Genomic DNA, 18,732 nt, shown 5'->3' with positions numbered 1-18,732 from the left:
ACGGATTCCCGATGTTTTGGGCTAATGAGCTTAGAGTGACCAACAAGTACTACTTAGGTTTTAGATGGGCTTAGTTTTAGTCCTATGTCCTTTGTCAATTTTGATAGTGCATAGAGATCAGTATTGAAGTTTTCAATAGCTTTCTTAAGATTCTTTGGTTTCGCACTTAGATACGACTGAAGGTCATCAGCATACATATGATATTTGCAATAAGTCAGAACCGATGACACATCATTGACATACAGAGAGAAGAGTATGGGACCTAGTACTGAGACTTGGGGAACGCCTGACATTACCTGCCGCCATTGTGATTTTATATTCCCGGACAGGACGCGTTGCTGACGAGACGTAATGTATGAGCGAAACCATTGCACTGCACTTGGTGAGAAATTTAGACCGCTAAGTTTGGCTAGTAAGATGTCGAAGTCGACAGTATCAAATGCTTTGCTGAAATCTAAGAAGCAAATGATAGTCGCTTCTTGTCTGTCCATGGCAAGTTTCAGGTCATCTGTCACCTTTATCAGTGCGGATGTTGTGCTTCGATGTTTACGGAAACCTGATTGGTATTCGTCTAGTAGGTTGTTAGTAGTTAGGTAGTCGGTGAGCTGGTCATGGACTATATATTCTAATGCCTTTGATAGTGCAGGAAGAAGGCAGATGGGGCGGTAGTCAGAGGGTGCTGTGGCGATGTCTTTTTTAGGCAGTGGCTTAATTTGCCCCAGTTTCCAGGCCTCGGGGAAAACACTTGTGATTAACGAGTCATTGAAAATGTCTGTAATAGAGGGCAGTAGTTGATCAATAATAAGTTTTACCATCTGGATAGTGATACCATCATGTCCAGTAGATGCTGATCTAATCCACATTATGGCTTTCTTGACAGTATTGCAAGTGACGTGCCGTAGATAGAATTTTTCTTTGCTACAGTCGTTCATCCCCATGAAGTAATCAATGATTCTCTGTTTTTTTTTTGCGACTCAATTGTGGTTGCAGGTAATGTGAAGAATCGTTTTAGTTCTTCAGCTGGGACCATGGGATTTTCTGCAACTTTTATTTTGCCTAAACCGAGACTACGGAGATTTTTCCACAGGATAGCTGGTCTACATCTATTGTCAGCTAAAGTACGGGCATGCCTGAGCTTAGCGTTTCTCACCGCTTGACTGACTTTGTTTCGCTTCTGCTTCTATACAATGTGATTTTCAGGTGTAGGGTGTATCTTGTATGCTCGATGTGCAGTGTCTCTGAGATTCATGAGCTGTTTTAGTTCATCAGTCAGCCAAGGTGCAGGTTTCCTTTTTACTTTTCTGGTCTTTATTGAAGCGTATTTGTCATATAGTTTAGTAATTTTGGTAGTGAAATCTTGGAGTTTGTTGTTTATGTCCATGAGGGGAGTAGGGGTCATCCCCCAAACTATTTCTTGTGCCTCAGTTTCGAGTTCAGGCAAATTTATGCGTTTGAAGTCTCCGTATGTAGACAGTTTTTGTTTTTTTCTAGGACATTCTAGTGAATATGTCATGAAAATGATGTCATGGGCAGACATGCCAGGTGCAGATATATGAGAGGTGCGGATTATTCTGTTCGGAGTTGTGTGTTTTGGTTTGAAGAATCAAATTCGGCAACAGCAGTTCAGTATAATTTCCGTACCAAGTACGCTAAAGATCTCGTAGTAGGCCTACAATTTATGAGTGGCATAAATATGGGATTTTCTCAGGGACTGCTTTCAGGTTCAATGGATTGGCCGTGATGTGCCAGTTGCATGACCCCCCCCCCCCCCCCTGCCCCCCACCCAATGTTCCCCAGACCTGACACCACTCGACCTTCCTTTTTTTTATTCATCAAGGATATTGTGTTTGTACCTCCTGTGCCGGCTTCTCTACTTGACCTGAGAGCAAGAATTTACGCTGCCACTGACCACATTACACCTGCAATGCTACAGCGAGTTTGGGAAGAAATTGACTTATGATGGGATGTATGCATCATAACCAACAGAAGCCACATACATCGTCTTCAGATTAAGGTAAAAATGACCATGTGCTTCCTTACCAAATGACACTAAACCCAGCTCTATATCTTCATTCAACAAATTTATATTAATTTTTAAAGTTCTAAAGTGGCTGTTCCATCAGACATGGGCAAAGCAACAGTGTGTGTGTGTGTGTGTGTGTGTGTGTGTGTGTGTGTGTGTGTGTCTATATATATGGTTTTGTTGCAGGCTTATGAACTCAGTATGCGGCAAATTAATTTTTAGTTTTTTTGCATGTAGGTATCTTAAAGATCTGTTCGGAAGGTCACAGGAGTGAGAGTGTTGATTGCAGTTGACAAAAATATTCTCTCTATTGAAGTCAAAGTTGATTGTAACAATAAAGTTATCTGGTCGTGTATAACCGGCCTAGGTGAAACCAGGCTAGTTGTTGGATGATTTTACAAGCTGCCTGGTTCTGCTATGATAGTTCTAGTCATTTAAAGAATGTCTATGGTTAGTTGATTGTAAATACCCAGATCATGCAGTGTACTAGTTGGAGGCAACTTCAGCATACTGAGTATAGGCTGGAATGACTAGGAATTCATTGCAGGGTGTACAGACGGGCAATCACGTGAAGTACTTTTGAACACGTTTTCTGAAAACTTTTGTGAACAGCTGGTTCGGGAGAGCACAAGCATTGGAAATGTCTCAGACATTGTAGCTACAAACAAACTGGGCATTATCGAAAATGTCAGTTAAGAAATGCGGATTAGCGATGGTGATGTCATTATAGTAATTATGGTTACGAAAGTTAATAAATCAGTGAAGAAGCGTAGGAGAGTCTTTCTGCTAGAAAGAGCAACTCACTTAAACTGTAAATTGGTATCACTTAGTTCCAGTAGGATGGATGCAGGAGAATTACAGTCAGAGTTTTAGCACATTGTAAATCATCATCTAGAGAATTATATGCCAAGTAAGTGGAATACGGACAGAAAAGACCCACCATGGTTCAATAATGAAATTCGGAAAATGCTGAGGAAACAGAGGCTGTTCCACTCGCGGTTCAAAGTAGAAGGCACAATTGACGGCAAGCAAAGGTTGTATAGTGATTTGTGCACGAGTGACATGGTTTATGTGCGAAGCATACAACTGCTACCAGCGTCATATCATAGCAAAAGATCTGGCAGAAAACTGTAGAAAATTCTGGCCCTATGTAAAATAACTGAGTGTGTCTAAGACTTCCATCTGGTCACTTGTATGTTGTCATTCTGGTGTGGCTGTTGAAAGTAGCAAAATGAAAGACAGAGTTTCAAATTTCACGTTTAATAAATCTTACACACAGTAGAATTGTACAAATATAAAGTTGTTCAACCATTGAACGGAGACCCTTATGGGTGACATAATAATAACCACCCCTTACGTAGAGAAGCAGTTGAAGGAGTTGAAAACAAGTCAGTCACCAGGTCCAGATGGAACTCCAATTCAGTTTTTCAAACAGTGTGCTATGGTATTGGCCCCTTACACTTGACCTCTTAGCAACAAATAATCCTGAGTTAATAACGAGCATCAAAACGGATACATGGATTAGTGAACAGAGGGTTGTTGTTGCGAGATTGAATATTGCAACCCCCAAATCCAAAAATAAATGAAAAATATACCTATTCAGAAAAGCATATAAAAATTCACTTGACACCTTCCTGAGAGACTATCTTCACTTCTTCCAAATTAATAATCTAAATGTAGACCAGATGTGGCTTGAATTCGGAGAAATAGTATCGGCAGCAATTGAGAGATTTGTACCAGAAACAACGAAACAAACATGCCAAATTTAAACAGACGCAAAATCCCCAAGATTGGAGATCTTTTACAGAAGCCTGAGATTAAGTGTGGACATCAATGCAAGATGGTTATAATAGTTTCCACAATGAAACTTTGTCTCAAAACCTGGCAGAAAATCCAAAGAGACTCTGGTGGTATGTGAAGTGTGTTACCGGCAAGAAACAATCAGTGCCTTCTCTGCATGATACCAATGGATATACTATTGAAGACATTGCTGCCAAAGCAGAGTTACTAAACGCAACCTTCTGAAACGCCTTCACTAAAGAAGACGAAGTAAATATTCCAGAATTCGAATCGAGAACAGCTGCCAACGTGAGTGGTGTAGAAGTAAATATCCTTGGAGTAGTGAAGCAACTTACATCACTTAATAAAAGCAAGTCTTCTGGTCCAGACTGTATACCAGTTAGGTTCCTTTCAGAGTATGCTCATGCATTAGCTCCATACTTAATACTTAACAATCCTATACAACCGTTCGTTCAATGAAAGATCCATATCCAAAGACTGGGAAGTTCCTCAGGTCACAACAATATTCTAGAAAGGCAGTAGAAGTAATCCACTAAATTACAGGCCCATGTCATCAACATTGATATGCAGCAGGATTTTTTATCATATATTGTGTTCGAACATTATTAATTACCTCGAAGAAAATGGTCTATTGACACACAGTCAACAAGGATTTAGAAAACATTCTTGTGAAACACATCTAGCTCTTTATTCGCTTGAAGTGTTGAGTGTAATTGACAAGGGATTTCAGATCGATTCCACATTTCTGGATTTTAGGAAGGCTTTTGACACTGTACCACACAAGCGGCTTGTAGTGAAATCACGTGCTTATGGATTATCATCTCGGCTATGTGACTGGATTTGTGATTTCCTGTCAGAGAGGTCACAGTTCATATTAATTGATGGAGAGTCATTGAGTAAAACAGAAATGATTTCTGGCGTTCCCCAAGTAATGTTATAGGCCCTTTGCTGTTCCTTATCTATGTAAATGATTTGAGAGACAATCTGAGCAGCCGTCTTAGTTTGTTTGCAGATGACATTGTTGTTTGTCAACTAATAAAGGCATCAGAAGATCATAACAAATTGCAAAATGATTTAGAAAAGATATCTGAATGGTACGATAATTGACAGTTGACCGTAAATAATGAAAAGTGTGAGGTCATCCACATGAGTGCTAAAAGGAATTTGTTACACTTTGGTTACACGATAAATCAGTCAAATCTAAAGGTCGCAAATTCAACTAAATATCTAGGAATTACTATTACGAACAACTTAAATTGGAACACAAAGAAAATTTTGTGGGGAAGGCTAACCAAAGACTGCATTTTATTGGCAGAACACTTAGAAAATGTAACAAATCTACTAAGGAGACTGTCTACGCTACGCTTGTCCATCCTCTTTTAGAATACTGCTGTGTGGTGTGGGATCCTTACCATATAGGACTGACGGAGTACATCGAAAAAGTTCAAAGAAGGGTAGCACTTTTTGTATTATAGCGAAATATGAAATGATACAGGTTTTGGGATGAACATCATTAAAAGAAAGGCGTTTTTTGTTGTGACAGAATCTTATCATGAAATTCCGATCACCAACTTTCCCCTCCGAATGCGAATATATTTTGTTGACACCGACCTACATAGGGCGAAACAATCACCACGATAAAATGCGGGAAATCAGAGCTCGTTCTTGTTTCTGCGTGCTATACAAGATTGGAATAATAGAGAATTGTGAAGGTGGTTCGATGAACCCTCTGCCAGGCAAATAAGTGTGATTTGCAGAGTATCCATGCAGATGTAGATGAAAACATATGCAAAGTAAACATTTGGCCACTACCATCTTTGAACAAAATAAAAAAACATTTCCACCATGTTGACACTTTCGCCACTTTAGCACATCTGTCTAAGACAGAGAATAGAATGAAGTATCAAATTCTCTCGACGTGTTACTACACCACCAAATAACTGTGGATGAATGCTATTGTACCATTATGACCGAGAGAACACACCACTGAAAAAGGTGAAGACTTGACCATCATTGGGCAGTGTGACGTCAGCCACTTTTCTGGACTGTAACGGTGCTGTGCTAACTAGTTGTGCTAGTAAGAGAAAACCCAAAACAGTGACCTAGTACACTGCTAAACAAGTAAGCTTTTGGCCAAAAGGTCGTCTTCTGAATTAGACAACACACACACACACACACACACACACACACACACACACACACACACACGACCACTGTCTCTGGCTGACCTCGAGGCTGCCGAGCCGAGCCAGATATGGTGGTCATGTGTGTCAGTTGTTTTGCCAGAATATGTGTGTGTTGGCAGTTTTTTTGTTGTGCCTGTCTGCTTCTCATTTTCATAAAATTGTCGTTATTCCATCCTGGGTTTTCCATTGTTTGATTTTTGAGTTACAATGTTTCCTGAACAGCTAATATGCAGACTAAAACAGCTGAGGGCTCAACCTAGAGGAAAAACTGTGCATTGAAGGGTGAGGAGGAGTAACCCAAGTTTCATGGTTGCAGCTTGATTTTTTTTTTTCTATGGTGGTGATGAAAACTTGAGGACTACCCCTCGTATCATGCATGAGTCACCTGGTAGATGAAAGAACCTCATTGGTATAGTACCTCTTGAAGAATATCTTTGTCTAATAGGTGAATTATTCCTGCATTCACATACAATTACAAAACATACGAAGTACAAGGAAAAATATTAACAAGTTATGCCCTTTGCTTACAATAGACACATGAAAAGCGTATTGGCACAGCCTTGACATTTAAAGAGTTTTAGCCTCATGGTAGCTACTGGTATTGAGTAGACTTTCTCGTATCATGTATCATATAGGCCTAAGTCAGTGGAATATCACAACACAAACCACTTTTGCATTATCAGATACCACCATAATACATAGCACGTTGAAGCACCGTAATGTTACAGACATAATGGCTTTATGTTTTGTGAATTAATACCTTCTGTTGCTGATCTTTGAATAGACTAATGTATAATATTCCTCATTCTCCTTTCTCTCATTGGAATTTATCTGAGAGGTGGTAAAAAGAAGAGTATCCACTATTAATGCAGATGGTCATTGAAATTGCTTTTCGAATGTAGCCCATATACTGTACCTGTTTAGTATTGTTTGCTCAGTTTCTTGATAAACTACTCATGGTAAACACTTATGCACATCAATTCAAATGATACAATAGCATGTTTTTGAAATTTTACTTTTCAAATTGTTTTGCAGCCAGAGAACATATTACTCTCCTCTGACAAAGAAGAAACTCTGATTAAGGTGTCAGACTTCGGTTTATCAAGATTTGTCACCTCGGAAATGACAACAGTCTGCGGAACACCTTTATATGCTGCCCCAGAGGTACTTGTAAAAAATGGAAGAGGGGGCTATACAATGCAAGTTGATGTTTGGAGCCTGGGCGTAATTTTATATGCATGGTAATTATCTTGAGCTGATACAGTTAAATCATTTTCATTTATAGCTCTTTATTTGTAATACAGGGATATTATAATGACTTGAAAGCAAATGAGAACATTGCAAAAACCCATTAAAAGTTCATTTTTCAAGTTAATGTGTACATTAAACAATAGTTATAACAGGTCAGATACTACCAGGAACTGACTGAATTGTTTGTATAGTTACAGCTTATCCTATAACTGCAGTTTGACAACAGCTCATTATTACATACATAATGGTCATATCAATGCTGTGGATGTGAATGGAATATAAAGTAATTACCAAAGAACACAAAGTGAGATGGAGCAAAAAAAGATTTTTGGTGTCTGCTTGGGGAGGACTAAGTTTTGCATTCCAAGTCAAGCCATATCTGTGTATATGATTGCTGTAGGTTTGGGAAATATTGCTGTAGGTTTGGGAAATATTGCTGTAGATTTGGGAAATATTGCTGTAGGTTTGGGAAATATTGCTGTAGGTTTGGGAAATATTGCTGTAGGTTTGGGAAATATTGCTGTAGATTTGGGAAATATTGCTGTAGATTTGGGAAATATTGCTGTAGATTTGGGAAATATTGCTGTAGATTTGGGAAATAGTGCTGTAGATTTGGGAAATAGTGCTGTAGATTTGGGAAATAGTGCTGTAGATTTGGGAAATAGTGCTGTAGATTTGGGAAATAGTGCTGTAGATTTGGGAAATAATGCTGTAGATTTGGGAAATAGTGCTGTAGATTTGGGAAATAGTGCTGTAGATTTGGGAAATAGTGCTGTAGATTTGGGAAATAGTGCTGTAGATTCGGGAAATAGTATCTACAGTGGTGTCCAAAATTAAAGCAGCAAATCGCTATTTCCCTGTCTTTGGTCTAATACGCAGTATAATTGTACAAACTGTTAACAGATGCCTGTCTGCAATCGCGTTCTACATGGAAGGTAGCATTTCGGTGAACGGGCAACCATACTATTTATGACAACAGGGCACCTATCAAATGGGATAGTGTGTGCCAGGTAGTTCCACATTCCCAATTGCTATGTATACAGTCACAGGTGGGGCAGTAGGACATAAAGAAGATGCCTACCACAGACTTGGCAGTGGAGGACCATAGGAAGAATGTAAGGAGGACAGTTGCAAACATATTTGGCCCGATGGCTTAATGTGATTCGTTCTGTTGTTTCTCTAATGTGCTGACAATTTATAGAGACTGAAACAGGATGCTGAAGGTCAGTGCAGAGCCAACTATGTGAGATATCAGAAAGAGAGGAGTGTTATTTGGCTGTAAGGGCATGACAGTACCAGCTCAGTACTGCATGGCAGCTGGCATTTGACCTTGGTGCATCTGTTGGACTTGTTGTATTGAGACAAACAGTGACAGAAGGCTTTGGCAGAGTGACCTTTATTGTCGAAGACCTGCTGTATGTGTACCTCTGATGTGTCTTCACATGTTTAGGGTGGAGTCATCAGCATACCACCTGGACGTCGAACAGTCTTTTCACAGATGGGTCTCAATTTGGTCTGGAGAGTGATTCTCCTAGCATTCACATCTAAAAGCAATGTGGAACACAAATTTGAGACACAAGCATTGTGGAAAGAGAACAATATAGAGGAGGATCCCTAATAGTGTGGGCAGGAATTATGTGGCCCACTCGAACAACTCTTCATCAAACTGTATAGGTGAATTGGCAAGGTTTAACAGCTGTTAGGTGTCGTGACGAGATTGTGGGACTTCGTGTGCAGTTGTTACAAGGTGGTGTAGACCTAGAGTTTGTATTGCTGGACAACAGTGCTCTCCCAATTTGCATACCATAGAGCGTGTCTAGGGAAACAGATAGCATCACATCAGCTTCACCAACTCCCTCCTAGACTTGCGAGAAACTCTCCAGGAGGAATGGGTGTTATTGCTTCAGCATGAGATTGATGACATCATTAACAGCATGCCTTGTCGTGAGGCCTATATTGCTGCCAGAGGTGGTCACGCCTCATACTGTGCACATTAGCCAGTTGTCTGAATGTTTGTGCAAATCCATTAAGTTGGAAAACTGCATATGGCAGTTATTTATGTTCTGCATTCTTTTCATTGCATCAGCTTTATGCTGTTTTGTGGCAAAATAAATGCAACCTTGCAAAATTTCCATTTGTTGCTTTAATTTTGGACACCAGTATAATGGGGAGGACTACTTCAGGTCAAACCATCTCACTATATGTGATGGCTGTAGAGTCAGCAGTAAATTTTTATTTTTTCTCAGGTTTAAAAAATCCAGTATAAATAACCACTCTGACAGACAGCAATAAGAATTTGAATGGAAATTGGGGCCATAAGGCAAGGCAAATCTTATGGGGTGTCATGTAACTCACACCATGTACTGCACTATACAGACAAAGAGCATTATTATACAGCAGGTGTCACATAAGACTCAAATTTCTATGATATGTTTTATGTCATTGGAGTGCTTGATGTAATGATTGGTGGAAGGGTTGGCGTTTATGTTGATACAAGATGCAATCGACCCTTGTCTGGCTGATATCACAGTTCTTGTCTATATGTCTTGTGCCACAGCACAGTGATAAATGTAGTCTGAACAGCCTCTTCATGTGCTCTGTCAGCTGCAGTACTACTCCTCATCCTGCGAAGTTTTAGCATAGTGTTCACACCAGTGTTTTGAGAAACCATCTTAACTGTGCGTCGCCCACAAGTGATGAGGTTAGATGTCTCCATGCTGTCATGAAATTCTGATGTAATTTCTTAAAACATTCACCATACAGAGCAGCATGTCTAACTTTTCCTCACCAGTGTAAAACTCTGTGCCCAAGAAGCATTGAAGCAGAAATGAGAGATGTCATGTGGTAGTGGATAAATTGACCCACAGTAAGATTTATTGTTAGCCCTGTTGGAAAGATAACTGCAACCAATATATTACAAAAACATTGAACACCATTTTCCACAAATGCCTGAAGTGATAATTTTGCAACATGAAGTCACCCAAGCAATTCTACTCGCAATTGGAAAGCCCCTGGAAAAGATAAAATAGCAAATTTCTGGCTAAAGAAATTCACCTCAACACATTCACATCTAACTAAATTATTTAACAGTTACATTGCAGACCCATACACATTCCCTGATACACTTACACATGGAATAACTTATCTGAAACCTAAATATCAAGCAGACACAGCAAACCCAGCTAAATATCGCCCCATAACATGCCTACCAACAATATACAAAATATTAACTTCAGTCATTACACAGAAATTAATGACACATACAACACAGAATAAAATTATAAATGAAGAACAAAAAGGCTGTTGCAAAGGAGCACGAGGATGTAAAGAGCAACTGATAATAGATGCAGAGGTGACATGTTGTTGTTGTTGTTGTTGTTGTTGTGGTCTTCAGTCCTGAGACTGGTTTGATGCAGCTCTCCATGCTACTCTATCCTGTACAAGCTTCTTCATCTCCCAGTACCTACTGCAACCTACATCCTTCTGAATCTGCTTAGTGTATTAATCTCTTGGTCTCCCCCTATGATTTTTACCCTCCACGCTGCCCTCCAATACTAAATTGGTGATCCCTTGATGCCTCAGAACATGTCCTACCAACCGATCCCTTCTTCTGGTCAAGTTGTGCCACAAACTTCTCTTCTCCCCAATCCTATTCAATACTTCCTCATTAGTTATGTGATCTACCCATCTAATCTTCAGCATTCTTCTATAGCACCACATTTCAAAAGCTTCTATTCTCTTAATGTCCAAGCTATTTACCGTCCATGTTTCACTTCCATACATGGCTACACTCCATACGAATACTTTCATAAATAACTTCCTGACACTTAAATCTATACTCGATGTTAACAAATTTCTCTTCTTCAGAAACGCTTTCCTTGCCATTGCCAGTCTACATTTTATATCCTCTCTACTTTGTCCATCATCAGTTATTTTGCTCCCCAAATAGCAAAACTCCTTTACTACTTTAAGTGTCTCATTTCCTAATCTAATACCCTCAGCATCACCCGACTTAACTCGACTACATTCCATTATCCTCGTTTTGCTTTTATTGATGTTCATCTTATATCCTCCCTTCAAGACACCATCCATTCCTTTCAACTGCTCTTCAAAGTCCTTTGCTGTCTCTGACAGAATTACAATGTCATCGGCGAACCTCAAAGTTTTTATTTCTTCTCCATGGATTTTAATACCTACTCCAAATTTTTCTTTTGTTTCCTTTACTGCTTGCTCAATATACAGATTGAACAACATCGGGGAGAGGCTACAACCCTGTCTTACTCCCTTCCCAACCACTGCTTCCCTTTCATGTCCCTCAACTCTTACAACTGCCATCTGGTTTCTGTACAAGTTGTAAATAGACTTCCGCTCCCTGTATTTTACCCCTGCCACCTTTAGAATTTGAAAGAGAGTATTCCAGTCAACATTGTCAAAAGCTTTCTCTAAGTCTACAAATGCTAGAAACGTAGGTTTGCCTTTCCTTAATCTTTCTTCTAAGATAAGTCGTAAGGTCAGTATTGCCTCACGTGTTCCAGTATTTCTACGGAATCCAAACTGATCTTCCCCGAGGTTGGCTTCTACCAGTTTTTCCATTCGTCTGTAAAGAATTCGCGTTAGCATTTTGCAGCTGTGACTTATTAAACTGATAGTTCGGTAATTTTCACATCTGTCAACACCTGCTTTCTTTGGGATTGGAATTATTATATTCTTCTTGAAGTCTTATTTCGCCTGTTTCATACATCTTGCTCACCAGATGGTAGAGTTTTGTCAGGACTGGCTCTCCCAAGGCCGTCAGTAGTTCCAATGGAATGTTGTCTACTTCGGGGGTCTTGTTTCGACTCAGGTCCTTCAGTGCTCTGTCAAACTCTTCACGCAGTATCGTATCTCCCATTTCATCTTCATCTACATCCTCTTCCATTTCCATAATATTGTCCTCAAGTGCATCGCCCTTGTATAGACCCTCTATATACTCCTTCCACCTTTCTGCTTTCCCTTCTTTGCTTGGAACTGGGTTTCCATCTGAGCTCTTTATGTTCATACATGTGGTTCTCTTATCTCCAAAGGTCTCTTTAATTTTCCTGTAGGCAGTATCTATCTTACCCCTAGTGAGATAAGCCTCTACTTCCTTACATTTGTCCTCTAGCCATCCCTGCTTAGCCATTTTGCACTTCCTGTCGATCTCATTTTTGAGACGTTTGTATTCCTTTTTGCCTGCTTCATGTATTGCATTTTTATATTTTCTCCTTTCATCAATTAAATTCAATATTTCTTCTGTTACCCAAGGATTTCTACTAACCCTCGTCTTTTTACCTACTTGATCGTCTGCTGCCTTCACTACTTCATCCCTCAGAGCTACCCATTCTTCTTCTACTGTATTTCTTTCCCCCATTCCTTTCAATTGTTCCCTTATGCTCTCCCTGAAACTCTGTACAACCTCTGGTTCTTTTAGTTTATCCAGGTCCCATCTCCTTAAATTCCAACCTTTTTGCAGTTTCTTCAGTTTTAATCTACAGGTCATAACCAATAGATTGTGGTCAGAGTCCACATCTGCCCCTGGAAATGTCTTACAATTTGAAACCTGGTTCCTAACTCTCTGTCTTACCATTATATAATCTATCTGATACCTTTTAATATCTCCAGGGTTCTTCCATGTATACAACCTTCTTTCATGATTCTTAAACCAAGTGTTAGCTATGATTAAGTTGTGCTCTGTGCAAAATTCTATCAGGCGGCTTCCTCTTTCATTTCTTAGCCCCATTCCATATTCACCTACTATGTTTCCTTCTCTCCCTTTTCCTACACTCGAATTCCAGTCACCCATGACTATTAAATTTTCGTCTCCCTTCACTATCTGAATAATTTCTTTTATTTCATCATACATTTCTTCAATTTCTTCGTCATCTGCAGAGCTAGTTGGCATATAAACTTGTACTACTGTAGTAGGTGTGGGCTTCGTATCTATCTTGGCCACAATAATGCGTTCACTATGCTGTTTGTAGTAGCTTACCCGCATTCCTATTTTCCTATTCATTATTAAACCTACTCCTGCATTACCCCTATTTGACTTTGTGTTTATAACCCTGTAATCACCTGACCAGAAGTCTTGTTCCTCCTGCCACCGAACTTCACTAATTCCCACTATATCTAACTTTATCCTATCCATTTCCCTTTTTAAATTTTCTAACCTACCTGCCCGATTAAGGGATCTGACACTCCACGCTCCGATCCGTAGAATGCCAGTTTTCTTTCTCCTGATAACGACATCCTCTTGAGTAGTCCCCGCCCGGAGATCCGAATGGGGGACTATTTTACCTCCGGAATATTTTGCCCAAGAGGACGCCATCATCATTTAATCATACAGTAAAGCTGCATGCCCTCGGGAAAAATTACGGCCGTAGTTTCCCCTTGCTTTCAGCCGTTCGCAGTACCAGCACAGCAAGGCCGTTTTGGTTATTGTTACAAGGCCAGATCAGTCAATCATCCATACTGTTGCCCTTGCAACTACTGAAAAGGCTGCTGCCCCTCTTCAGGAACCACACGTTTGTCTGGTGACATATCAAGCTAAAACTAAACAAAGGTCACTACACTATGCATACATTGATTACCAAAAAGCTTTTGATAGCGTACCCCACTCATGGTTACTACAAATACTGGAAATATACAAAGTAGATCCTAAATTGATACAGTTCCTAAACATAGTAATGAAAAGCTGGAAAACCACACTTAATATCCAAACAAATTCAAATAATATCACATCACAGCCAATACAGATTAAGCGTGGAATATATCAAGGAGACTCATTAAGTCCTTTCTGGTTCTGCCTTGCTCTGAACCCACTATCCAACATGCTAAATATTACAAATTATGGATACAATATTACTGGAACATACCCACACAAAATCACACATCTGCTATACATGGATGATCTAAAACTACTGGCAGCAACAAATCAACAACTCAACCAATTACTAGACATTACAGAAGTATTCAGCAATGATATAAATATGGCTTTTGGAACAGACAAATGTAAGAAAAATAGCATAGTGAAGGGAAAACACACTAAACAAGAAGATTACATATTGGGTAACCACAGCGACTGCATAGAAGCGATGGAAAAAACAGATGCCTATAAATATCTAGGATACAGACAAAAAATAGGAATAGATAATACAAATATTAAAGAAGAACTAAAAGAAAAATATAGACAAAGACTAACAAAAATACTGAAAACAGAATTGACAGCAAGAAACAAGACAAAAGCTATAAATACTTACGCTATACCAATATTGACCTACTCATTTGGAGTTGTGAAATGGAGTAACACAGACCTAGAAGCACTCAATACACTTACACGATCACAATGCCACAAATATAGAATACATCACATCCATTCAGCAACAGAAAGATTCACATTAAGCAGAAAGGAAGGAGGAAGGGGATTCATCAACATAAAAAACCTACATTATGGACGGGTCGACAGTTTAAGAAAATTCTTTATAGAACGAGCAGAAACTAGCAAAATATACAAAGCAATCACTCATATAAATACATCGGCTACACCACTTGCAATTTCATAACCACTTCTACAACCCTTTAGATCACATAACATCAACAGATACGAAGAAAGTAAATTGGAAAAAGAAAACACTACATGGCAAGCACCCATTCATCTAACACAGCCACACATCGATCAAGACGCATCCAACACATGGCTAAGAAAAGGCAATATATACAGTGACACGGAAGGATTCATGATTGCAATACAGGATCAAACAATAAACACCAGATATTACAGCAAGCATATTATTAAAGATCCCAATACCACAACAGATTAATGCAGACTTTGCAAACAACAAATAGAAACAGTAGATCACATCACAAGTAGATGTACAATACTAGCAAATACAGAATACCCCAGAAGACATGACAATGTAGCAAGAATAATACATCAACAGCTTGCCGTACAACATAAACTAATAAAACATGTTCCCACATACAAGTATGCACCACAAAATGTACTGGAGAATGATGAATACAAATTATACTGGAACAGAACCACTATAATAGATAAAACACCACCACATAACAAACCTGACATCATACTCACCAATAAAAAGAAGAAATTAACACAACTAATCGAAATATCCATACCCAGTACAACAAATATACAGAAGAAAACAGGAGAAAAAATTGAAAAATACATCCAACTGGCTGGGGAAGTCAAGGACATGTGGCATCAGGATAAAGTTGACATTATACCAATTATACTATCAACTACAGGAGTCATACCACACAATGTCCACCAGTACATCAATGCAATACAGCTACATCCAAACGTATATATACAACTACAGAAATCTGTAATTATTGATACATGTTCAATTACCCGAAAGATCCTAAATGCAATATAACACATACCATACAGTTAAAAGGAAGTGACGCTTGATCAAGGTCCGCGTCACTTTCCATTTTTAACCAGACTTAACGTCTGAGAAAGTAAAGAAAGAATGAATAATAATAATAATAATAATAATAATAATAATAATAATAGGCCTTCGGTATGTTCTGCCAGTCGTAAAAGGTGACGAAATGAACAAACCACTAATAGGGCTAACCCCCCTTTTAGTGTGATTAGTTGGTTCAGGACAGAACTAATGAAGCCTTGGACAAGCGCTGTCATGATCGAGGATGACGCTTGAACCCTATGCCCATCCACAATGGTAATGACACTGATAGCCAACTGGAAAATGATTTAAATCCAAATAGAGGTGTTTTGCAGGATATGCTTCCTGCAACCACCCTAGAAGGAAAACAAAGACAGAGGATGAGATGGTCAGATGAAGTTAACTAACACCTCATGTTCTGTTATTACCAAGCAACAAACTTAGGAACCAACACAGCTGGATACAGATCACACGTATACACAACATTTATTACCAGATACCCAGAATTAAAATTTTTAACAGAACAATGACTAGCTGATCAGATCCATGTAATAATCAAAAATAACAGGATATCCCAGTCAGAATTAGAAAACATCAAACAACAAGTACAACAAATACTGGAACAAAATAATGTGCGATCAGAAGAAGAAAATACAGTAATGGACTCAAACATCCCAGAGCAAACAAACAAACAACAACACACATCAGTTAAACAATCAGAGGAAAACGAAATCTTGAAACAGCCACCAGAACAAGCACAAATAGAACATGAAATGACACACATGTTAGATATAGAAGAAAAAAATTCAGCTGAAATATATAGAATACAAAGACACAAATACAGACATTAGACCATTCTTGCATAGACCCCCAAATAACCCACAAGTCGAAACAACAACAACAACAACAACAACAACAACAACAATCAACACAATCATACACAACAAAATAAATGAAAATACAACTATGGAAGAGTTACAACTACTGGTTTATATAGGAGCACTCACTGCACTAAATATACACACTAGGCAGAGATCAGAACCAACCGACACACAGAAGAAACCCACAAAACCAGCATGGCAACACAGGCTACAGATCACAATAGAATAACAGAGAAAAGAAATCGGACAGCTAACACAATTTATAAGAAAAGAAATATCAGACAAAAAACGAAAAAGGTTAGGTTAAATATCACAACAAGAAGCGATGGAGCAATTAGATGAAAAGAAGCAGAAATTACAAGCATTGGCCAAACGACTTAGAAGATACAAAAAAAGTGAAAATAAAAGGAAACAAAACCAAACATTCAACACAAACCAAAAGAAATTTTATCAGACAATAGATAATGCACACATTAAAATAGACAATCTACCAAACATAACAGACATGGAACACTTGTGGAGCAACATATGGTCAAACCTGGTACAACATAATAGGCATGCACGGTGGATACAAGCAGAAACAGACACATACAAGATGGTACCACAAATGCCTGAAGTGATAATTTTGCAACATGAAGTCACCCGAGCAATTAATTCTACGCACAATTGGAAAGCCCCTGGAAAAGATAAAATAGCAAATTTCTGGCTAAAGAAGTTCACCTCAACACAATCACATCTAACTAAATTATTTAAGTTACATTGCAGACCCATACACATTCCCTGATACACTTACACAAGGAATAACTTATCTGAAACCTAAAGATCAAGCAGACACAGCAAACCCAGCGAAATATCGCACCATATCATGCCTACCAACAATATACAAAATATTAACTTCAGTCATTACACAGAAATTAATGACACATACAACACAGAACAAAATTATAAATGAAGAACAAAAAGGCTGCTGCAAAGGAGCACGAGGATGTAAAGAGCAACTGATAATAGATGCAGAGGTGACATATCAAGCTAAAACTAAACAAAGGTCACTACACTACGCATACATTGATTACCAAAAAGCTTTTGATGGTGTACCCCACTCATGGTTACTACAGATATTGGAAGTATACAAAGTAGATCCTAAATTGATACAGTTCCTAAACATAGCAATGAAAAATTGGAAAACCACACTTAATATCCAAACAAATTCAAATAGTATCACATCACAGCCAGTACAGATTAAGCGTGAAATATACCAAGGAGACTCATTAAGCCCTTTCTGCTTCTGCCTTGCTCTGAACCCACTATCCAACATGCTAAACAATGCAAATTATGGATATATTATTACTGGAACATACCAACACAAAATCACACATTTGCTATACATGGATGATCTAAAACTACTGGCAGCAACAAATCAACAACTCAACCAATTACTAAACATAACAGAAGTATTCAGCAATGACATAAATATGGCTCTCGGAACAGACAACTGTAAGAAAAATAGCATAGTGAAGGGAAAACACACTAAACAAGATGATTACTTATTGGATAACCACAGCGACTGTATAGAAGTGATGGAAAAAACAGATGTCTATAAATATCTAGGATACAGGCAAAAAATAGGAATACATAATACAAATATTAAAGAAGAACTAAAAGAAAAATATAGACAAGGACTAACAAAAATACTGAAAACAGAATTGACAGCAAGAAACAAGACAAAAGCTATAAATACTTATGCCATACCAATATTGACTTGTTCATTTGAAGTAGTGAAATGGAGTAACACAGACCTAGAAGCACTCAATACACTTACACGATCACAATGCCACCAATATAGAATACATCACATCCATTCAGCAACAGAAAGATTCACATTAATCAGAAAGGAAGGAGGAAGGGATTTATTGACATAAAAAACCTATATTATGCACAGGTCGACAATTTAAGAAAATTCTTTATAGAACGAGCAGAAACTAGCAAAATACACAAAGCAATCACTCATATAAATACATCGGCTACACCACTGCAATTTCATAACCACTTCTACAACCTTTTAGATCACATAACATCAACAGATACGAAGAAAGTAAATTGGAAAAAGAAAACACTACATGGCAAGCACCCATATCATCTAACACAGC

At 38.5% G+C, this 18,732-nt stretch overlaps 1 protein-coding gene across 1 annotated transcript in view; it reads left to right on the top strand.

The window, feature by feature from the left end:
* Nucleotides 1-18,732, top strand: part of LOC124545636 (ovarian-specific serine/threonine-protein kinase Lok-like) — a 204,673-nt gene that overhangs the window by 120,158 nt on the left and 65,783 nt on the right. The window contains exon 6 of the mRNA XM_047124585.1: nucleotides 7,045-7,250. Coding sequence (XP_046980541.1) covers nucleotides 7,045-7,250 — 206 coding nt within the window. The remainder of the gene's footprint in view (nucleotides 1-7,044; nucleotides 7,251-18,732) is intronic.

Source organism: Schistocerca americana, chromosome 1 (genome assembly GCF_021461395.2).
Source record: "Schistocerca americana isolate TAMUIC-IGC-003095 chromosome 1, iqSchAmer2.1, whole genome shotgun sequence".
Classification (NCBI taxonomy): domain Eukaryota; kingdom Metazoa; phylum Arthropoda; class Insecta; order Orthoptera; family Acrididae; genus Schistocerca; species Schistocerca americana.
Note: the sequence above shows the minus strand (reverse complement) of the source record. Positions and strands in the feature narration are given on the sequence as shown.